Source organism: Sapajus apella, unplaced genomic scaffold, assembly GCF_009761245.1.
Source record: "Sapajus apella isolate SASKATOON/1434 unplaced genomic scaffold, GSC_monkey_1.0 scaffold97, whole genome shotgun sequence".
Classification (NCBI taxonomy): Eukaryota; Metazoa; Chordata; class Mammalia; order Primates; family Cebidae; genus Sapajus; species Sapajus apella.
Window position 1 is genome coordinate 7481204 of NW_022437037.1, and position 24316 is coordinate 7505519.

Sequence of the window (24316 nt, forward strand, 5' to 3'; positions counted from 1 at the left end):
GGAAGGGAGAGAGGGAAACGGGAAGGAAGGAGGGAGGAAGGGAGGGAGGGAGGAAGGGAGGAAGGAAAGAATGCAGGAAGGCAGGATTCATGCTCACTGTAAACAAAAATCTGAACTGTACACAGCTCTGCTGAGATACGCAGTTTGGTGTATGGATGTTTCTTCGGGTTTTTTTTTTTCTGAGCATAGACTAACGTGCTTTTTAAACAAAAATGAGGTTACCCCCTGGACACTGCTGAGCAAACTGTTTTCTGCCCCTCCCTTATTTAGCCATATATCACCAACATCAAATAACTTTACAGGTTTATTTTTAATAGCTGCCTCAGAATCTATTACACGGGTTTATCACAGCTTACTTCACAAACCTGCTATTAACAGAGTCAGAGGTTTGCCTCTGTTTCTCACTCTGCTTCTGCCACATCTCTCGCTGCATATCTGGGTGCTGGGGCAGAATAAAATCCCAGGAGTTAAATCCCAGGGTCACAGGGTTTGTGCAGTTAGCGCTTTAACCAATCGTGGCTTTCACCTTTCAGAAAGTCGTGCCTGTATATACTCCCACCATTGTAAGATGGGTCTTCTGATGAACTTTGTGGGAGCGAGTGTGGGGCTGTTTGTCTGTTTTCACTGGTTTGGAGGTGTAAGAGATTCACAGATGTGAAGATCAGAACCAGGCCAGCAGATGACCGCAGAGGATCAGACAGTGCCCGGAGCCCTGGGTTCAGACAGACGTTTGCAGAGACCTCAAGGCTACCGCTTCCTGCCTTAGGTGCCTTAAACGGGTTTACTTAAATCTCACGACGTCTTGTATTTATCAAGAACACCTTTGAGGAATGTGAACATTCTGAGGTAGTCTCCAAATTCTTAATTATCCAGAAGAGCCCCATCATGGCTCTTTGGTAACCAGCAAAAAACATGACGACCTTTTTCTATTACACTTTTTTGAAAATCTAGGCAGGTAATTTCATCTCTTCATGATTTTTGTGCTGAACGCAATTTAAATTAAAAAAAAAAAAACTTTCCTTGAATGAGAGTGTCTGCATCATAAAATAGAGCACTGAAACAATGATTTCCATAAAGCCATGCTCTTTATGAGGCTACTGCTGTTGTGTTTGCAGACCCTCCCTCCGCTGAGAGTGCCCCTCCACGTTCCCTCTGTCCCTTCCCTTAATGACGTGTGCACACACTCATGTAAGCAAGCGGGGCAGCCACAGGTAGACTGCTGATCATCCTAACAAAGAACCCTTCCCTAACACTGCTGGAAATTTCGTCTTACAATTCTCTTACGAGGAATAATCCAAAGGAGAAGGAATTATTGCAATAATTTATTTTTAAAAATTGACTTGAGGAAAAGCATTTTTTATTCTAAATGTCCTGGTTAATTTTCCACAGTAATCAAACTTGCAGATTAATTGCTCAGCTCTCTATCTTCATTTTAGGGGTATGACTTTTGTCATGGGTTCCTTGCTAGTCTCAGTGGCTTTGGAATTATAAGTTGGAGGAGGCCTCATTGAAAAGCATTTTTATTCAAAACTTGATCCTTCTGGGGTGGTATATGCACATGTTTGTATGTATATATAAATATACATACAAATGCACAAAAATGTACATGTATTTGTAGGCATATTTGTGCGTATGTGTATATATATATACATATTTGTATTCTCGCTATGTAATCATATGGTATATATGTATAGTTTGGGAGGATGTATGCATATTTACATATTTGGGGTACAGGTCTCATGTTTCCTTAGTAAATCCAGTAGAGGCTATTTAGGCTTGTGGAACATGGTGTGCATGGGGGCAGCGCTTTTAACTCCCTTCAACCCAGCAGTGTGTCTCTGCTACAGGTTCTTCCTCCTTCCTATCCCTTTATCCTCCTGAACACAAGCTGGCATCCAAGACCACCTGGGACCACCCCGGGAAAGACCTGGAGAGCTGATTTCAATATTTTCTCTCCTCCTGGTAAAATATTTATTGAAACTGTGCAGAGTGAGAAGTCTTCCTCTGGTTCAGAAATTGTTTGCCTGTAAACACACTGACCTGGATTGGGGGAGCCAAGTGAGACTGGAGAAAATAAATAACCAGCACATTCCCATTATGCGGGCGCCCAGGCTTCAGGGGAGACGGCAGGGGTGAGATGGGAGCCACCGCTGGTGCACAGCACAGACAAACCCTCCGCTCCAAAGGATATAAAAAATGATGACTGAAAAATGTTCTGTCTCTTTGGGCTGTGGCCATGTTTTTAGTGGTTAATGTTTTTATGGTACTATTCTTTGGGAGGAAAAAAATGTATTCCTGCAAAGATGGACTAATAGAAAATTGTTAAGAACGAAGAGCCAGAAAGAGAAGTGACACTGACCCTTCTCCCTGCACACTACCCCCTCATAAAATGAGGGAGCTGGGGAGGGGGAGCAGGAAGCAGGGCAAGGCTGGGCCACGCCTGGGGCACTCACCGTTGACAAGCCTGTATTTCTGGGCCAGGAGGGCAGCCTGCAGACTTTTCCCACTGCCCACGGGCCCGAGCAGCAGCACCCTCGGGGTGAACGGGGCATTAGTACGATGGTTGCTTTGGACATAGGTCAGAGCTGGAAAGAGAGGATATGAAGATAATCAACCCAGGTCCTAAAGAACGGGGAAGCAGCTGGCAGCCCTCTGCTTTGGCTCTTTTAATGGCAGTAACTCTTCTTCTCTTTCACAGCACCATGAAAGCCCTCTGTACATCTGCCCAGCAGCCAAAGGTGAAGAGGCAGGGAAAATAAGTACATGGCAGGCCTGGGCACCAAGGCAGGGAGCAAGCAGCGAAGTCCACAGAAGCCACCCACTGAGCGCTGCCCTGGAACTCCTCCAAACACGGTGCCGGGGTCTGCACATCTTCCCAGGTTGAACTAGGGCTGGCTGAGTTGCAGTTGGGAGGCTGGTCCCAGGATGTGATAGCACTCTATAGGGCTGGTGACTTTTCACACTGAATCAGGCTGAGCCTCCTAACTGGAAGCCCAGGACTAGGCTGGTCTCCTAGAAGTGCATGCTGGCTTTCTGCTAGGTGCACTTGAATGTCAGACACAGGCTTTGATAAACACATCCAGCCACATGGGGGCTCAGTGCCCAGGGACTTCTGAAAGACTCGAATTGGTGGAGAGTAATTTGTACAGCTGCACTCTGGTGACACCAACGTCGCTGTGAGTCTCCAAAGAGGCAGCAATCAAATAGGTCACAGGGGTGGACGAATGTAGCTGCATGGCCCTGGCCTGTGGTGTGCCCCTGGCATTTGGTGAACAAAGAAGTGAAGACATGGGGTGAGTGTCTCCCACAATGAGGCCACCTGCACCACAGGGGGCACTGGATGCCGAGAAGCCACCCGGAAAAGCTACCGAACATCAAACCAGGTCACCTCCCGCCAGAGCTCAGAAGCAGGGAGCTGTGAGAAAAGGCTGATGAGGCTATAAAGGGCAGCATTTCAGGCACCTGAACCAGGGGAGACGCCCAAAGATGAGGCACCAACCTGTGCCAGCCCCCAAGCCAGCCTTTAAAATGCGTCTCCTTCCCCAGGGAGACCTTCCCCCTCCTGCCAAGACCCCAGTCTGTCCTGTGCAAAGTCAGCCACAGGTGCCCCGTTACACCTTTCTGCCAGTCTGCCTTTGCCAATGTGCCTTGCAGTGGATTCTGTGCTGGGTGAGGGGCCAGGCCATCGCGCCTCCTTCAGGAACGTACCATCCAAGAACCAGGCAGGTCCCTCATCGTCAGCACTACCACCATTTGGGGCCAGATGATTCTTTGTTGTGGGGCTGTCCTGGGCACTGCGTGATGTTGAGAAGCATCCCTGACCCTTACCCGCTAGGTGCCAGTAGCACAACTGCAAGGTATGACCACCAAAGAGCCTTTTCAGACATTGCCAATGTCCCCAGGGGTGCAGCAGGAGAAAAACTGCCCTGGATTGTGAACTGCTGGGATATGTGCATGGTGAAAATCCTGAATTCTGAAATCCTTGCAGGACTTTTAAATTGGAAGGGCCATTAGAGATGCTACAGTCCCCTCTTCTTCAAAGGCACAGACGAGTTAAACTGGACCGTCTTCCAGGTTGTGATCAGCATCAGTGGCATGTACTAATTGCTATGACAAACACACTACAGGCATCATCGCGTTGGTTGGACCCAGCAATCCCATGAGGGTTGTGTTACTCATGTCCCATTTTACAGAAGAGCCCATCAGGCTGAGACGTGGCAGAGCTGGGGCAACTCTCCCAAACCTCCTGCCATGGGTAACCATTCCTCCACTGAGAGAAGCCCAAAGGAAGCTACTCGGGCGAGGCTCTCTTTCTTCTCAGACCTTCCATAATCCTGTGCATCTGAAAAGCACAAATACTACAGGCAAAGCAGCCTGCTTACAAATGATGCTTAATTTACAGTAAATAACTAAGTTAATTAGAAGTAATGATCCCCCAGACAGCCTCAACATCTAATTATTCTTTTTTAAAATATGTGGTTGCTGGATGCACTGCAGAGAGATTAAAAAAGCACACAGAGAGAATTCTGCATTCCAATTTTCAATTTATCTCTCTGCATTATTAATTAATAATAATTAATATTCAGACACTCACATTTTTATTTACAATTCCAGGCATGAATTCTTTATGAACGATCATATGAACTTTTAAATTTAATTAAGTAATTTGGAAGTAATTAATGTGTAAATTCAGAATCGTGGCATAAGACGAATGTTGTGGTTGTTTATCTTAAGAGTGCAGTGTTTGCTACTAAACACCCTTCCGAGATGCGAAATCACTGGGAAATTATGAGCCATCATAAGCCTGGCATTTCTTCTTTAAGTAGCATCATTTTCTACTTCTCTTAACCCACCCATTGGCTGATTGCCCCCTTCAGAGGGCGAGACTGTTCAGTCCACGCCGGTGAGCGTTGCATTTCCGGGCTCAGTGTAGCAGTGAGGTTTATGCACCGAGTCTGCTGGCAGGAGAGGGTGCTGGGAGAGTCAGCAGACACGGGCTTGAGGGCGCTCGAAACCACCTCCCCAGCAGAATAGAACTTTTCTTGGAGAGATTTGAGAGAATATACGAAAAAAGGACTTTGTAAACTGTCAAGCGTCTTAAATATCTGTGATGCTCCCTGCATCATAAACGCTTCATTTACCTGACACTGCGCGGAAGGGAATAACTAGATTTTGAGATGACTGTAGCTCAGCAAGACTTTTAAACACAATAATACAGCTGTTTGGGAATAGAATTATTCTGCCTTGCCCTCGCCTATTTGGACAGGGTGTTGAACAGCGATAGGCGCTAGGGTGTCTGATGTTTACTGAGCCCTTTCCCTGCGCAAGCACTGGGCTTGTGGCTGTAGACACATGATTTGGAGAATCCCATTTAATCCTCACCTGGGAGGAGGGCACGCGTTTTGGTCCTATTTTAGGACCAAAACCAGGGCTCTGAGGAATTAGGAGAATTGCCGGAGACTGCACAGATGACCTGTGTCAGGGCTGAGATTGGGACACGTGGCCCAGCCTCACACAGGCTGCCTGCAGTTGCTCCCGCGCAGCTGTGAACACTGGCCGTGGCTGCGGACAGCAATGCAGTGCCGGGCGTGGGGCCACGCATTTCCATCCTAAGTGAAGCATACCGCCTGAGTTGTGTTGTGTGTGTGTGTGTGTTTGTCTTCATGTTTATATATTTTTTGTTTCTTCTCCTTTCAAGGTCAGGCTCAAACTTCTTGCTACCACGTCCCTCCCACCCCGTCCCTCACCTCTCCTCCTCCCAACCCCATCACCACCAAATCTGCTGTGGCCAGAGATGTGCCCACGTCAGTGTGGGACGCTAGCCCAGGGTGTCCAAGTGGGGCACCCCCAGGGGCTCTGCACACATGCGTTTCTGGGCAGGGAACTCAGGTCATGACTCCCAGGCATGGCCACTATCAGAGTAAGGGACAAAGCGGTAAAGGGCACAGTGAACCCTGCCCTAAGCTGCCTGTCCCGGGTGGGGCTGCCAGTTTGTGTTTACCTTGGTAGAAGACGTCCACACACGGCTGGTCAGCACTGATGACCTTGAGGATCTTGGGGTAGGAGGGGATGATCCTGACGATGTTCCTGTGATACTCCAGCAGTTTCTGAGCCGTCTCCAGCTCTGAGATGCCCTCTGGCACCATCAGACGGTTCTGAGTTTCAGATTCAGGTGGCCAGTCAAAGGTGGTGTGATAAATCTCTGCATGGAGGGAGGTACGCAGTTAGAAATACCCACACAGGGGCCCTGTGGGCGCTGCTGTGCCTGGCTGGGGTGCTTCTGTCCTGGAGGCCAGGGTCGACAAATTCCTGGGGTGTGGCTGACTGCGGCAGGTCACCGATGCTCAACACCAGCACTTCCAGCTGCTCCGAGCCTGCTCTTAACTACTGTTCTTGTTACAATATGAGCACAGGTCCCAGGGCAAGGGCCGCTGGGAACTTCTGGGCACTTACTCTGTGCCAGGCACTCTGACAGGCACTTACCTGCAGACTCTCATTTCATCCTCACAGTCATCCCGTCACACATCAGGATTTGGGATTTTCATCCCCAAGTACAGATGAGAAAACTGAGTCTCAGGTAACCCATGTCTACAGCCAGAAGGGAGCAGAGCCAGGGATCCACAGACCCAGGTGTATCTGCTGCCACAGCCTGAGCACTGGACGATCAAGGGCAGCCCCGCCTTCCCCATGCTCCCACCGGCCCCTTGCTCAACTGTCTGGTCTTCAAGGCCCAGTTCAAGGGCCCTGTTCCCTGCAGCACCTGCCAGTTCTCCCAGGTAATGCTCATGCCTCTCTCTTCTGTACACATACCAAAGAATGAGGGGTGTCCGGGCTGGGGGCACATAATTTGTCCTAGGGAGATGCAGACACATCCCCTGGCTCCTGTGTAGGCTCCAAGCCCAGGTCCCCGGCATGACCCCTCACACTCTACGCTGGTTCTGTCACAAGGTCTCCTCCTTTAACCTAAATGGGCCTCCCTTTCCTCATCTACCAGAATGTATCCTTGCCGGTGTCTTCCAGCTCAGAGCCCAGCCTGTGGTAGCCTCCCTCATGTCCCTCTGTGGGTGCCCAGAGAAGAATGTGTGCTCAGGAAATAGCAGGCAGCCTGTCATCACCATGGTCTCTGAAGCCCGTGGCGCGGGGTGGGGGTGGCTACAGCCATACCTCCAGTTTGAGGATCGATTCTCTTCCCCAAGTTTCTCTCGATCAGGACCGTGTCTGGAGCACTCAGCATGACTGGGCAGGGAAGAAAAGGAGCAAAAGCATGTCAGGCAGTGGGTACCACACACTGGAACACCATGGACCAATACTTGCTTCAGGTTTCCTTTTCTTTCTGTATAATGACATTAAAACAATAACCATCTCCCATTCCTGTGAATTCCTAAGAGAAAGGTCTTCTTGCACCCAAACACAAAGAACATAATATCAGGACAGAGCACGGTCCATGACTGAAAATTTTGCCTGTTAACAATTTTCCTCGTAACAGACAATGCCGTGACGGGCATCCCTGCATGCACCGAACATTCGTATAGCATTCTAGTTGATTTCTTAAAGAGAGTTTCTGAGATATGAGATTCCCGGGACAAGGAATTACCAGGTTGAAAGCAAAACCCCGCGTTTCTTGAGAACCCGCCCTGAATACATTTAGCTCCGTGAAAAATTCAACTGTGCTGCCCTCCTCTTCCTTGCTGGGTCTTGGACATCGCCTGGGCTGAGGCTGGGCGCAGGCAGCATGAGCGGAGTGCTCACTGGCTCACTGGCCGCCCCTAGGGGCAGCGGCTCTGGCAGTGGGGAGGGGCCCTGGGGAGCTACTCACTGACGTGTCTGGGGGCGATCCCAAGGGTCTGGATCCTCAGAGCCTGCTCACGCGTCTCAGGGATGCCGTCTAGAATCCAGCCCTAGACAGAAGATTCAGAGAGGTGCTCATCTGTTATTTTTAGATTTTTGGGGAATTATTTTAAAAGGAATATAATAGCTTTACAGAAAGACTAGAGCTTTTAAGACAAAACAAAAACTAAATGTTTATCATCGCTACCTCATCCTTCTTTAAAAACTATTTTGTAATATATTATTGTATTCCCTTCCGAATCCTATGTTGGTGATTATAATCATAACACACATATTTTACATCTTGATTTTTTCCACCACACAATAGCGACCACAAGCATCTCTTCATATCTGCACGGCTCCTCATTGTCCCCATTATGAATGGCTGCGCAGTGTCCCACCAAGAGAATGTACACAGCCACTTAACTATGCCCACGAATGAACATTTCAACTGCTAACAGCGTTCATTATCATAAATAAATCATAAATAATACCTCGATGATCATCTTTGCACATCTAGTGCTTTCCACATTTTGGACAATTTCCTAAAGAGAGTTTCTGAAATACGGGATTCCTGGGACCAGGGTGAATACAAAACCCCACTTTTGTTTTTATTTTCTGCCCCTTATCTCTGCAGGAACACCCCACTTTTCTTAAAAACAAACCCTGGATGATGATTCAGGTCTGCGACTAACCTGTTACGGGATTGAAATTCCTCAGACATCAGCCTCCTCATGGTACAGCTAGGGAACTGGTTTAGAGGTTTATTTTTACTATTTATTTATAGAGAGAGAACCTTGCTACATTGCCCAGGCTGGTCTTGAACTCCTGGGCTCGAGCAATCCTCCCGCTGCAGCCTCCCAAAATGCTGGGATTACTGGCGTGAGCCACTGTGCCTGGCCTTTACTAACTCTTTAAATCCAATTGGGAGAGTAATATATAATCATTGTACAGTTTGTGGAAAACACTGAAAAGGTGAAATAATAATAAGAGTCACTGATAATACCTCAGACCCAAACAAGCCACTGTCAACATTCTGGTATATCTCCTTCCAAGCAGCAAGTGCAGATACCTTTTTTCCTGGGGGCTGGGACTTGTGGGGGAGGGGAATCACACTGTACATACTATTTGGTAATTTGTTCGTTTCTAGCAAAAACATTTCATGAACATTTTTCCATGTCACAAAGTGTTCCTTGCGTAGAAGTTTTCATAGCTGCCTGGTACTGCATGAATTGACCTGATGTTCCCTGATCCCACGTTGTTGCTCGTATTTTTCAGCTTGATTCCAGTTTTCCACTATTATAAGCAATGTTGTATATGCATCTTGATGCCTGTCAAACATCCTCAGATAAATTTCTAGAAGCTGATACCTTCTTTTATGACTTTTGATACATTTTGCCACATCGCTCTACAAAGTGGCCCACCAGTTTATGAATCCAATGGCAACGCATCTGTTTCCTTGCATCTCTGCCAATGTTGGGCATTATCTTGGGGGAAAAAAAAATCTGTCCAGCAAAATACAGTATACCACTGCTGCTTTAATTTACATTTCTTTGATCATTAATGAGGTTCAGTATTTTTTTCCATATGTGTATTAGCTATTTGAATTTTTTTTCTTTTCCAAAATGTCTGTTCATGTCATCTACTTTCCTCTTGGGGTCTCATCCTTTTATTTATTGACAAGAGCTCTTTACATATTAAGAACAGTAACCCATTTTGAATTTTGGCAAACACTGCCACAAACCCCTTGAGGCAAACAATGTTGCCAACATTTTCAGCAGTTTGTCTTGCAGCGTTTTCATTTTGTGTGTGGTGTTGCTTTTAACACACCAGTTTGTGGCCAAATCAATCACTGCATTCCTCTTTGGATTCTGGCACTGTGTGGATGCACAGAAATGCCCTCCCCACTGCAAAAGCTGATAAATATTCACTTGCCTGTAAATCATGTTCTTGGGTTTTTACTCTTTACATGTAAACAGTAATGATTTGTGTAACAGAGCCACAGTTTAGTTTGCGAATGCTGTGGGGCTGTGATCTAATCTGCCTCCTTGTGGCTCACCACCTGTTCCAAACTCACTCACAATACAGCCTATCTTTTCCCCTCTGAGCACACTTTTATCACAGTCTAAATGCTGATATGACATTGGCTCTGGCCTCTTTCTGCTGGTAGTTTGTTAAATTCTTTTTATTTAACATTTAAATTGTTGTTATTTTATAAGTTACCATAATGTCTGGTAAAATACGCTTTCCCTTCTTTTTTTTTTTTTTTTTTTCAAAATAAGATCTTTCAGGTAAACATTAAAAATATTTTGTCAAATTCCCAAGTGGAAATTCCACTAGGATTTTGGAACAACAATAAATGCGTAGATCAATTCGCGACAAATGGACAGTATTAAGTCAACGCATTATCTTCTCATTTGCTTAAGTTGTTTTTTTATGTCCCTCAGCGATGTTCACATTAAACCATTTCTAAAGTCCTTTCAAGTCCCATGAGTCTAGAGTTACACACACACACACACACACACACAATCTAATGCTTTAAACTGGATGTCCAGATAAATTAGTAAAGTGAGCTTTGGAAGACTGAAAGAAAGCAGTGAATTGTTTCAAGTCTCCATTTTGCAGGAAGGGAGATCAGGCAACTGGGAGTCCATGCTGGGAGCCCCCCAAGGCATTACGAGACTCAGCTGCTCTAAGGTCAGAGGATGGTCTGATATGGGCAGACTCAGCGTCCAGGTCACTCACGCCCACACCACCTGATTGACAGCACAGTGTGGGCGAAGGTAAGAGATGTCTTTCTTTAAAAACAAAGAAAAAAGGGGTCTGGATGCAGTGGCTCATGCCTGAAATCCCAGCACTTTAGGAGGCCAAGGGGGGGGGGGTCGCTTGAGGCCAAGAATTTCAAACCAGCCTGGGCAACATAGTGAGACCCTCGCTCTACCAAAAAAGATTTTAAAAAATTAGCCAAGTGTGTTGGTGCACACCTGTAGTCCCAGCTACTTGGGAGGCTGAGGCAGAAAGATCCCCTTAGTCCAGGAATTTGAGGCTGCAGTGAGCTATGATCATGCCATTGCACTCCAGCCTGGGTGACAGAGTGAGATCTTGTCTCTTAAAAAAAAAAAAAAAGCCTACATTTCTTCAATATTAAAATATTTAGGTTCCAGTAGCCTCCACTGACAGTTAAAAAAAAAAGCTAAACAAATTCCAACAGCCTAAAGACTGTCGGAAAAATCCAGCAAGCTTTCATTAATTTCTTAAATTATACAGGAAGACTCACAGCCACGAACCCCTGGTTTCTAGAACTAATGAAGCAAAAGGGCAAAAAAAAATTTTAACAGCCTTTTGCTCCCTCAAGTCCTTGTTATAGCCAGCCAAGCGCTGGGCTGCAGCTCTTAGGAAGAGCAACATCTACAGATGCGAGCAGCTCCGGCAGAACCAGGAGACGCAGCGTCTGAGAGCTCCCTCACAGTTCCGGAAGCCGAGCCAACATTTTCTGAACTCTAGCTAAATTCACACCCCCTTATTTTTCCTTTATTTGGATGGGGAGGAACTGTGAGCCCACTGATTGCTGCTTCTAGTACTAGTAATTCTGTTTTGAGTCCCCTTTTGAAGCTGGAAGGTTGGAACTCCGTCTTTGCTCGGCACTGAGAAAGGCCTCTGCTTTTAATATTGCATTACTGAGCAATGATTATCATCTTGCCCATATATTTGCAGCAGGTATCAGTATGTGGTCCAAAGCTTTTAGAACTATTCAGGGGAACAGCTCTCACTGACTTTTCACTGGAGAAAGCGGGACTTCCAATTACACAGGAAAAATGCAGCAAAATGAGGAACATCTCCCTAATTAGCCTGGCCTCACTGGTGTGTCATTCTGGTGCAGATGTGAACATCTAAAAGGAAGAAGGTGGGGGGCTCTCGAGTGAGCCCTAGGCCACCAGCTCTCCAGGTCTGTTCTTTCTGAATTGGGGGGATGGTACGACCACCTGGGGCTAAGAAACAAGGTCCCCGAGGAAGCCCTCGAGCAGCACCCAGACCCCCTTAGGGCCGCCCCACATAGTATGGGGAATGCAGCCACAGAAGTTCCTTCCCCCTGCGCCAGCCCACACTGGTCCACACTGGCACACCTGGAAGGGAGGGCGCCTTGACCAAACCTCTGCTGAAGGCTGGTCTGTCCTACGGCGTCCTCGAGATGAAAGCTGCTGGCTGGGTGCTCAGAAAGGATCTTCTCTCCCAGAGCTCATGCATTTAAAGGGGTTATTTGCCCAGCTGCAAAATGGACTGCACGTTCATAGGGAAGCAGCAATTTTGGCTGGACGGACTTTTATGGCTGCAAATTCTGGCAAAGCAAGAAGTCATCAGTCAATACGCAGCACCAGACGACTGCCATGATGGGACATTAAGCCATTCCCAATAAGCCTGCATTTCGAGGTTCGCGGGTCTCACGTCCAGGAGTGGCTGGATGTGGAGATATCAGTCAATCCCTAATTAGAATACATTATCCATCTTCCTGACACTTCAGTGAAATGTCTATTCCACTCTGAGCTGCAGCTTTGTTCAGAGCAGGTTAATTGATATTCTGATGCCTTCGCTCACCATACCCCCGTGGCTAGGTTCTGTTTCATCACACATCAAAAAGGCCGTATGCTCAGGGCACTCCAGGCACCAGCGCAGAGCTGGAGGTCTGCACAGCTGCGAGGGGTATGGTATCACAGGAGGGACAAGCACTGAGCAGATGTCACAGATGAAAAAAAAGAAAAGAAAAGAAGCCCGCCAGCCTAGGGAACTTGGCGAGGCCCAGCAGAGCACGGCCTGATGCGGTAGGAGCCGTCCGGCTTTGTGCGAACACTGGCCTCTTTTGCCCTCCTGACTATTATTAAACCGCAATTAGCAACTTCACATGGGAAGGCTCTGTTGCCCTCTGGGCCTCTGCCTTTTTGATGCGTTCCCTTTCTGCTCCTCCCCTCTCCTCCCAGGACCAGAGCGTGGTGCTCCCCTGGGCGTTTCCCCCAGTCCTGCCCCTGATCTGGCTCCCAGCTCCGGCAGCAGACTCCACCGAAGGCATTCCCAGGAGCTGCATGCTCGATCTGCAGTCCCAAGGAGGCAAGCTGAGGCTGAAGACTTGGACTCGATAAATCAGTCTCACTCAGCTCCAGGTCTGAACCAGGGCAAGCTTCACAAGAGGCACCACAGGCTCGACGTTGCCTAACGAAATACTACGTAGTTTCCCGACATAGAGAGAGATTCTGTCAGCCAGGAAGGAAATACGTCTTAAAAGATTCAGTTTGGGACAGTGATATGTTCCAAAGCCAATCGGTGAGAACAACAAGACTACTTTGATGAACACAAAAAAGTTGACAGCACACTGCCCCAGTAGCAGTTACTTTGGTTTATACAAAAACATGAAAACCTTTGCTGCCATAGAACCCTGCGATGCCTTCCATATTCAGCTCACCTGAAAGAAGACTAGCAAGACTCTTTATCTCCAAGTTTAATCCCTAATCTGCGACCCGTTAGCACTGAACATGGAATGCACTGAACATGGAACGTGAGTATTCCACGTTCCACATGTATGACTATAGCAGGACCTGTTACCCCTTAACTTGCTCTGATTCCTCCACCTGGGCAAGGTGTGCCCAGAGCTTTACCTGTTCTTTTTCTGGGCACAGCCTAACAGTGATTATGCTCTTATAACGCCAAAATATGCAGGAGTGATTTTTCTAAACAGCGTCAAATTCCACCCTTGATAATCAATGACACGTGTAGCGTTTTCATTTGGTTTGGTTTTGGCTTTTTTGAGATGGGGTTTCACTCTTGTCACGCAGGCTAGAATGCAATGGAGCAATCTTGGCTCACCACAACCTCCGCCTCCCCGGTTCAAGCGATTTTCCTGCCTCAGCCTCCCGAGTAGCTGGGATTACAGGCGCACGCCACCACATTTGGCTGATTATGTATTTTTAGCAGAGACAAGGTTTCTCCGTGTTGGTCAGGCTGGTCTTGAACTCCTGACTTCAGGTGATCCACACGCCTCAGCCTCCCAAAGTGCTGGGATTACCGGCATGAGCCATGGCGCCTGGTCGCATGGCGTTTTTATACAAACGAGCAGATGCGGGGAGATTGTTACTCCTAAGCGTGCAGCCTACAAGCCAGTGATCGCTAGGGTATGAAAATGCGGTAAAGCTGAAATGCAGGCACTCAAGGGGCTTTTTATTAGTTCCTAAATAGTTAAAAAATTAAATCAAATTCAAATCAAAGGTCTATAGTGCCCCTGAAGCCACTCCATGGAAGGAGACATAGTTTGAAGAACAAATTGTTCTGTCCCCAGGTGGACCAGTCTACCCCAGCTCTGAGGCTGAGATGGCCCCAAGGTAGCCCAATGCAGAGATCACTCACTTTGGAGGTTCACAGTTAGTTTTCCCGTTCAGACATGATGTGCTTTAGCTGAAAGTAACAGACACACACAACCCAGCATCCAGCAAACACCTTAGACCATGTCTGTGGTATAGACTCGCCTCTTTAGAAACAAGATTAGCCCTGGAAGGTATCAGTTTATTGTGATGGCAGAAAGCAGTGGCTTTGGAATCAGACAACCTGTGCCACAGCCAATGTGTGACTTCCAAAAACTAGTCACTGCATGCCCTCTGGCCTCACTCTCCACCTCTGCACAATGGGAACAATAACTATAGTCTAACTCGCAGTTGATGAAATAATTAAATGAGGGTTATAAACTAACAGGCCAGGCACCATGGCTCATGCCTGTAATCCCAGCACTTTAGAAGGGTAAGGGAGGACTACTTGATGGCAGGAGTTCTAGACCAGCCTGGACAACACAGCAAAACCTCACTTCTGCAAAAAATAAAAAATTAGCTGGGCATGGTGATGTGCACCTGTAGTCCCAGCTACTCGGGAGGCTGAGGAAGCAGGATCACTTGAGTCCAGGAGTTCAAGGCTGCAGGGAGGTGTAACCACTGCACTGCAGCCTGGGTGACAGAGTGAGGCCTCACCTCTGAAAAACCAACAAAACAAGGGTAGCGCCTGGAAACAAAGAAATGACCCAAAGTTAACTAGTTTTATCATTGTAATTTTGGGAAAGGTGAACTATCTTCTTTTTCTCTACCTGCTTCCAAGGGGTCCCACTTAAGTTTGTAAAACTTAATATAAAAAATTGTTTGAAAAGGCAAATCTCTGGGAAACAGGAGCAACTGGCATTCAAGGTATGAATGGAGGGAAGATCTTTAAGAATTAAGGAGGACTTGGGACAGACACATTTCTCTTTGTTTGAAACTGGGGTCTCGCTATATTGCCCAGGCTGCTCTTAAACTCCTGGCTTCCCAAAGTGCTGGGATTACAGGTGCGCCACCACACCCAGATGGGACACGCACATTTCAATTAGAATGCGGGGGTCTAGTGAGCTGACAGCTGCAGTGGATTCGCTCCAAGGTGGGCTCACGCCATTTGCCATCACTTGGCCAGCTGCCCTCCCTGAGGGGAGTTTGCCTGTCCTCTGGAAGCCCACGTGACTGTTTCCTTATCTGCAGAACAGGAATGGTGATGACGGTGCGTGCACTTCATAGTGTTTAGGACTACATGCAATGATGTACCTAAAGTGGTGGCAAATGTCTGGCAGACAGTAGGTACTTAATAAACGCCTCCTGGCGTACATAGGCTTTTCATAGTTGACAACTCATTTGAAACACAGACCAAACTGAGCCTAAGAAAGGGAGAATAAGGAGTTGGCCCCCTTCTGTTCTGCCCTTCTGCTGTGGGTGCTCTGCTGGCTCTTGGGAGGCAGGCCTGGCACCTCTGACTGCTCAGCCTGTGAAGAGAAGAGACATGTGTTTGGTGCTTCCGGGTCCAGTCCAGTTCCTGGCATCCCTGTGCCTCTCCAATACTCTCTCCTGCTCCAAGGTCCACTTGCATCTGCTAAAACCTCAGGCTCTATCCAGTGTTTGATCATCTCTTTTTCCTCTTCTACTGCAGTGAGACGGATCTGAGGCATCCCGCGCCCACAGAGCGTATTGGAACACGCGTTCCTCTCCACGTGGAGCGCTGCGGTTCTGCATATAGACACGTGGTCCACATGTGCCCTTTATAAGCAGGTATCACACCAACCAACACACCATGGCCTCAGCATCAGGGTCTGTTACAGAAACGCCCACAAATAAGGGGGCGTGGAGGGTGTGCTCATTGTGTTCTGCCCAGCACCACTCCAAGCCCTCAGAAGCCCTGCCTCGTCGTGATGCATGCCAGACGTTTCCTGAGTGGAACTCAGACCTCCCCTTCCAATCCCTGCAAACCTAACTGCATTTGTATTTGAGGAATACACAGCCAGGGCCTCGGCAGAGCTGTGGATCAATAAAACCGCACTCCTTGGAGGAGACAAGTGACATCTATAAACCCGTGAGTGTCAAAACAATGGCAAGAAAATCCTGTGTTCCTACTGTCAGTGGGATGAAAGCCATGTAATTAATGCCAGCCCAGTGACACCACAAGGAGAAATAAAACAAACAGCTGGTGGTTCTGTGGACCAGCATCCAGCTCCTCCACTCCGTTGCCATTTCCACTATAAAATACTGACTCATGTTATGGGCAGGGAAGCATAAATCTATCACCAAAGAGGAGGAAAAAAGACTCTAGAAATCCACCAAGTAAATTCTTAACTTTTGGTTCCACAGTCAAAAGCGTGCTATATCCTCTCCCCCTTTATACTGAAATAACCGAGTCTCCATGACATTACATGAGATCTAAGAGGAGTGATGAGAACACAAAATGGAATTCTGCATTTTGTGTACAGTAAAGGAAACAGCCCCCAGCTGGCACAGTCACTTTTTGGGCTGGGGGCCTGACGTTGCTTCCAGCGTGCATCAGAGATCTGACTCCAGGGATCTGGGGACATGGTCGAGGTTCAGCAGAACGGGCGAATGGTTCAAGTTTTGCATTTGATGATGGCATTCTTTCTTTAGCTCCGGGGGCAGATTATGCAGAAGCAGACATTTTGAACCCGATGCATTTCTAGAAGATCGGTTTTTCTTTTAGATCATGTATTTATCCTTCCTTTGGGTCAGTGGGTCGGGCTCCTGTGCTGCAGCCTCATCCGTAGAAGGAAAATGGCAGCAGCTCTTAGAACCTGTTGCTCCTGCCACGCCCTGTTCTGAGCCACCTAGAACATTTGCCGGTGCACAGTAGGTGCCCAGAAGTCTTAGCTGTTGAAAACATCATAGGACAGTCATGCAGGTGGTATTCGGCATATATCAGATGCCAGTAAATGCTAATTGAGCATTCTGTGTACCTTATTATTATTAATTACTTTTATTTGTTGAGACTGAGTCTCCATCTGTTGCTCAGCCTGGAGTTCAGTGGTGTGATCTCAGTTGGCTCACTGCAACCTCTGCTTCCCGGGTTCAAGCGATTCTCCTGCCTCAGCCTCCCGAGTAGCTGGGATTACAGGCGCCTGACACCACGCCCAGTTAATTTTTGTATTTTTAATAGAGATGGGATTTCACCACCACGTTGGCCAAGCTGGTCTTGAACTCCTGACCTCAAATGAACTACCCGCCTAGGCCTCTCACAGTGCTGGGATTATAGGTAAGAGTCACCACCCCTGGCTGATGTGTACCCTTATCTTGATGGACCAATTCTGCTCTTCACCAACTGTGTCTGGGCATAGTTCTGGCCTTCATTTTCCTTCTTCTTTGTCTTCACTGTAACATGATCACAGGCCCAATGAGTCATGGGGCAAGGTAACATTCTTTCAACACACTGAAGCAGAGACTCGTTCATGTTCCATTTAACGGATCATGGGTCCTGGTGGACTGGCTGTTTTTCATTCCTTTGCTTTTGATGGGAGAATAAGGGAGACTTCTTGAAGAGGTGCTGGGGAATAAGAGGTGATGTCTAGAATGCATTAGCCAGGATGCAGATGGGGGCAGCCTCCCTCCACAGGCTCCTGTTCAGCAGCACCAGGGAGGATGCAGCAGGTCTGGCTTTTGTTAGTGACAGTGTGGCTTTGACTCAGGCAGGGGCTCTGAGTCTCACAGTTATAGAGGAGATGCTGTGAACAGAATGTAGATCGATGAGGGTACTGACCACCAGTTGAACGCCGTCTTAGTCCGGCTTTGCTGCTTACGACGGAATACCTGAAACTATGTAAACAGTAAAGAAAATTTTTTTGCGTGGGGGGAATGGGGTCTCACTCTGTCACCTGCAAAAAGGCTGGAGTGCAGTGGCATGACCTCAGTTCACTGCAACCTCTGCCTCCCGGGTTCAAGTGATTCTCCTGTCTCAACTTCCTGAGTAGCTGGGATGACAGTTGCCTGCTACCATGCCTGGCTAATGTTTGTGTTTTTAGTAGAGATGGGGTTTTGCCTTGTTGCCCAGGCTGGTGTCAAACTCCTGACTTCAGGTGATCTGCCCACCTCGGCCTCCCACAGTGCTGGGATTACAGGGGTGTGCCACGGCGCCCCACCCCAATCACCTCTTAAAGGCAGTACAGTGGCTTTCAATGCTGCCACATTGGGGATTGAAGTTCAACATGAGTTTTGGAGGCGACAAACATTCAAACCAAAGCAAGCATCAAGAAAGCAAATTCCTGCTGCAGTCACACTGAAGGGCCTTCCCTAATGGCCCACCTCCATCTGCAAAGGAGTGAACACAGAGTGGTAGAACTCAATCCCAAGTGGAAACTCAGACTCACTCACACTCACACACACACACACACACACACACAATTGGATGGGCATGAGGAAGGCAGGCTGCAGCTGGCTGTGAACTTTCATGACTTTTTCCCTCAGGCACTACACTGAAAAGACCACTCTCATCCATCCAGGTACGGGGATGTAATAGAACTCATTCGAATTGTGGTTTCAAAAGTGCACCGCAGGCAGGGCACAGTGGCTCATGCCTGTAATCTCAAGACTCTGGGAGGATGAGGCGGGTGGATCACCTGAGATCAGGAGTTCAAGACTAGCCTGGCCAACATGGTGAAACCCCATCTCTACTAAAAATACCAAAATTAGCCAATTGTGGTGGCACACACTTGCAAACCCCGCTACTTGGGAGGCTGAGGTAGGAGGATCGCTTGAACCCAGGAGGCAGAGGTTGCAGTGAGCCAAGATGGCACCAAAAAAAAAGTGCACCATGATGTCGCTGGTAGATCATAAACCCACCCAGAAAGTGTCTAAGACTGTTTTCTAACACAAAGCCAGGTATGAAGTAGTAGTAGACTTCTACTCATAAGGGATCCTCAAATTGCCTTCACCCAGCTCACCTTGCAAGTAAAAGGCATAACTCTTACGTGGACTTCCGGCAAGGCACAGTGCCAAGCACTATGCTTGGATCATCTCATTTAATCAGAGACAGTGAGACAGCTGTTACTTCACTGCATGCGCAGCAGCACCTAAGGCCGTGCTGTCTGTCTGTGAATTACAGGATTCTCTACACAGAAAGGCACTGCGGCCCGAGCAGCCTGTGCCCACCAGTCCCTGTCTGCATTTCCCTCGCTGCCGTCTGCCAGCCCAGATAGTCAAGGGATGGCTCGGGTCAGCAGATGTGAACACGAGCCATGTGTGGAGCCCATAACATCACATTCCCGGTGCATGAGGGCCTCTGTCTTTGATGAATAATAAAACTCTCTGCACATGACGAGCCATTGTAATTGGGCACAAGTCTTTCCTTTGCCCCCTGCGGCTGCGTGCGAGTGGCATCTATACGTGAAAACATTTCTTTTTTTCTTTGGCAGATATTTTCCAGTCTGTGATATTCCAAATGTCTGGTGCTGGTGACATAAAAATGCCTTTGCCGTAAGGCCTAGCATGAGCTGAAGCCTGACCTGGCAGTCAGGTAGCCAGGAGCCTCTGTGTGGTGGCCTATAAAATGCCACACTGACCTGGCCTGTGGGACCTCAGCCAAATCCCTTCCTCCATCTGGGCCTCAGTTTCCCTTTTTGTAAAAGGTTTCATTGGGATGATTTCTGTAGATGGCTTTTTAAAAGACACTGATGATATAAACTGGGATTCATCCACCGGGCATGATCACTTTCATGTTATACATTTATTTAGTGTTTTAAAATCAAGTACCCTGGTGCTTGATTCTTGTTACAGATGATTAGAGGAATAGAGGAGGAGACAGGAAAATCTCCTGGCATAGGAGCTCAGATTGGAAGGCTGGTTCTCAAAAACTTGAACCTGGGGTCCCACGGGGCACCTCCACCCTTATTAGGGTGCAGTGCTTGAACTTTCTCAAGGTATAGGAGTCCAAGGCCAAATGGGAAACTTGAAAGCACTAATGATGGAAGTAATTTTAGAATACAAGGAAGAAGTCATTAAACATCCACAATTCACATAAAACAAAGCCAGCACACTGACCAAAACAATCTCTCCAAAGAAGCCTGAAGACAAATGTGTTCCTAGTGTTGAAACCTTTATTTGGACAGCAGATGTAACTGCATAGAGCTGCTGGATTTTAAACACCTTTCCCTCCTTGGGCCGTGAGCATGTTGGGATAGGATTCCACTGCCATAGTGCTGCAGAACTGGGGAATTATCCAAATGGCATTCACTGACTCATTGATTGATTCATTCATTCATTCATGCTATATATATTTACCCAGCATGGAGTCTATGCCAGGTACCACATGAAAGATCTTGTATTCCTAATCCTACCTATGAAAGTGAGAGTTGGAGAGCAGAATGCTGTGAGCACACGTCACAGGAAAGCTGGCCTCTCTGGGGTTGGGCAGGGTCAAGGGAGGCCTCCCTGAAGAAGTGACTTGAAGCTGAGGCTGAGAAATGAGTGCAGTTTTCTAGCTATGGGGTGGGGCTGAGAGCACTGACTATTCCTTTTCTAGTGCTGCATAACAATCTTAGTGACTTTAGACAACACAATTATTATCACATGGTTTCCAAGGGGCAGGAGTCTGAGCACAGCTCAGCTGCGTCCTCTGCTCAGTCTCAAAGGCTGCAGTCAAGCTGCTGACTGGGCTGTGTTCTCATCCGGAGGCTTGACTGAGGGAGAATCCTCTTCTCAGATCATCAGGATTGTTGACAGGATCCATCTTCTTGCTGTCGTATAACTGAGGGCTCTGGGTTTTTGCTTGCTGAGGGCTGGAGGCCACCATAGTTCCTGGAGACCAGCCACGTGGGCTTCTGCAACATGGCTGCATACTTCATCATGCCACTGGGGGGACCTCTCTCTAGTCTGCTAACATCTTGCTGCTGAGGGGACCTCTCTCTAGTCTGCTAACATCTTGCTGCTGAGGGGACCTCTCTCTAGTCTGCTGACATCATGCCGCTGAGGGGACCTCTCTCTAGTCTGCTGACATCATGCTGCTTGGGGGACCTCTCTCTAGTCTGCTGAGGCACATTCTCACATAACATAACCTAGCACAGGAGTGACATCCCCTCACCTTTGCCATATTCAGCTGATCGTGCCCCTACTCAAGGGGAGGGGATTACATAGGCATGGACACAAGGGGATGAAAAATCACTGAGGGTTGCTTAGTGATATGGTTTGGATATGTGTCCCCGCCCAAATCTCACATTAAAATGTAGTCCCCATTGCTAAAGGTGAAGCCTGGTGGGAGGTGTTTGGATCACGGGGGCTGATCCCTCATGATTTGGTGCTGTCTTCACAATAGTGAGTTCTCACGAGATCTGGCTGTTAAAAGTGTGTGGCACCTCCCCCTCACACTCCCTCTCTCTTGTTCCTGCTCTGGCCATGTGATGTGCCTCCTCCCCCTTCACCTTCTGCCAGGAGTGTAAGCTTCCTAAGGCCACCCCAGAAGCTGAGCAGAGGCCAGCACCATGCTTCCTGTACAGCCTGTGGAACCATGAGCCAATTAAACCTTTCTTTATAAATTACTCAGTCTCAGGTATTTCTTTATGGCAGCGTAAAAATGGCCTAATGCAATCAGTGTCTGGCAGATGCACACAAAGGCCTGAGCAGGGTGGGCACAGGTTGAGCTGGGGAAAGATGGCGGGTACTGAGTGGGTAGATGAGAGAAGTCCAGGGATGAAGCTGAGCCGCAGGCAGGCCCGGGACACACAGGGCTCCAGGGAGCAGTGGAGGGTCACAGTCACATTCATTTTAAAATAACAAATGTTTCTCTGTGTTTAAAATCATCCTCAGAAGGGTGTACTTTCAAGAAAGTGTGAACATCAGTTGCCTCCAGGGAAGGAAACTGGGTGGCTAAGGAACAGGAGTGAGGGGGGACTTTGGTGCCTTTGGAACCATAGGAATGAATATATTGTGGTTAAGAAAGAAGTTCATTCATTCTTTAAAAAGCCATCCTTCCAGCAGCAATGTGAAGAAAGGATTGGGAAGAAACCAGGGTAGCTGCAGGGAGATGGATCAGGTACCAAACAAAGGAAAGGGATTCTCAGCAATTTAAATAAAATGGAGCACAAATTGTGTCCATGGTCAAGTTTGAATCTCTCTGGTACTGAGCCCCCCTTCCCCCTCCCCCGAGTTTCCAGAACTTACTGCCTTATTTCTTAGCTTTTCTTTGCCCTACAGGGGTAGTCTGAAGATGTGGGCGCATTCTCTTGATTGTCCCTAACAAATGGCTAATGGGTCTCCAACAGGTAGAGCCACCTCCTTTTGATAGTTCCAATACAGAGTGCTAATTTTTCTTTCTCTAATGCATTTGATGGTCACTTCAAAAAAAAATTCTTCAAAGAGATCGCATTAGACCCAAAAAAAAATTAAAAAAAGAAGAAGAAAAAAGCCCCCCTTCCCTGCATTAACTACAGAATCCTGATGGGTTACGATCAAGTTATTTTTCCCTGAACACTACTCCCTGCATTCCTTTTGTGCTCTAAATTACCAATTCTAGTCCCTGTGTAGCTAAATAATAATAATTACCATATAAATGAATATGCATATGTGTCATTTTTCTCCCTAAAAGCAAGAAAGCCTGTTTATTTTGGATGAGGGTTTGTTTTGTTTTTGAACAACCAAAGCACATAATTAGAAGCCTAACCTCTTACTCTTGAAATCCTGTCTCCAGCGGGAAGAGATGAAAAGGTACTGGATGCCCCTTGAAGGTTAGAAGAAAGTTTAAAACAAATTGAAGGAGATATTTCTTTACTCTGCAGGTAACAATGGCGTGGACATGATCAGAATCACAGAATTATAAGGCTAGAAGGGATTTCCATGCTCAAGTCCAACCCCATAGTTTTATAGACGGGGAAACCGAGGCCTGAGGAAATGAAGCTCTCATCAGAGTAACATTCCCTGTGCCTTCTTGAGATGCACCCTTTGAAACAAGAACAGAGTGGCCAATAGTACAAACACCATGTTTGCATCTCAGCTCTGGGACTTTACTGTGGGACCTTCAGCAAGATCCGCAACCTCTGCCAGGCCTGATTCTGCATCTGTGAAATAGGGTAGACAAGAGGGCCACCTCCGCAGGGCTGCTATAAGAACTGCACACAGTCATGACTGCTGATGCTGCACTCCCAAGCAAGGGTAGTCACCCAGAGTATAATTACAGCCTCTTGCACAGTGCAGGGTGTACCTGCAATGCCATGTAGCAGAGACATGCCAGACGACAGCTACCACCATTCAAAATAATCACAATAAACACACATTATACATACTCATATAGTCGGGCTGGGTGCGATGGCTCACACCTGTAATCCCAGCACTTTGGGAGGCTGAGGTGGGCAGATCACCTGAGGTCAGGAGTTTGAGACCAGCCTGACCAACATAGAGAAACCCTGTTTCTACTAAAAATACAAAATTAGCCGGGCATGGTGGTGCACACCTGTAATCCCAGCCACTTGGGAGGCTGAGGCAGGAGAATCGCTTGAACCTGGGAGGTTGTGGTGAGCCAAGATTGCGCCATTGCACTCCAGCCCGGGCAACAGGAGTGAAACTCTGTCTCAAAAATAAATAAATAAAATAAAAATAAATACTCATATAGTCAATATTTATAATACAACATAATCACATATAGTATAATGTAACTAATAACGACGTCAATTATAATTAAGGCTTTATAACACTAATAATAGATATCATCATCATTTTTGTGACGGTGACTTGGGATGCATGGTTCTGTACTCTGTCCACACTGCAGGTGCTCTATGCAAAGAGGTTACGCAGACCAAGCTTTTAAATAAGCTCAGGAAGAATTCACAGAAGTTAAATGTATATTTGAAAAACTATTCTAGGCTGGGCGCGGTGGTTCACACCTGTAATCCCCGTAATTTGGGAGGCTGAGGCGGGGGGATCACTGGAAGTCAGCCTAGCCAATGTGGTGAAACCCAGCCCTACTAAAAATACAAAAATTAGCTGGGCGTGGTGGCACACACTTGTAATCCTAGCTACTCAGGAGGCTGAGGCAGAAGAATTGCTTGAACCTGGGAGGTGGAGGTTGCAGTGAGCCAAGATCATGCCACTGAACTCCAGACTGGGCGACAAAGCAAGATTCCATCTCAGAAAGAAAAAGAAAAAAGAAAAGAAAGAAAAGAAAGGAAAGAAAGGAAGAAAAA

At 47.4% G+C, this 24316-nt stretch overlaps 1 protein-coding gene across 7 annotated transcripts in view; it reads right to left on the reverse strand.

The window, feature by feature from the left end:
- Positions 1-24316, reverse strand: part of AK8 (adenylate kinase 8) — a 157238-nt gene that overhangs the window by 101043 nt on the left and 31879 nt on the right. For all 7 annotated transcript variants that reach the window (XM_032257692.1, XM_032257696.1, XM_032257691.1 and 4 more), the window contains 4 exons: positions 7817-7898; positions 7165-7236; positions 6002-6202; positions 2454-2585 (listed from right to left, as the gene is read on the reverse strand). In XM_032257692.1, coding sequence (XP_032113583.1) covers positions 2454-2585; positions 6002-6202; positions 7165-7236; positions 7817-7898 — 487 coding nt within the window. The remainder of the gene's footprint in view (positions 1-2453; positions 2586-6001; positions 6203-7164; positions 7237-7816; positions 7899-24316) is intronic.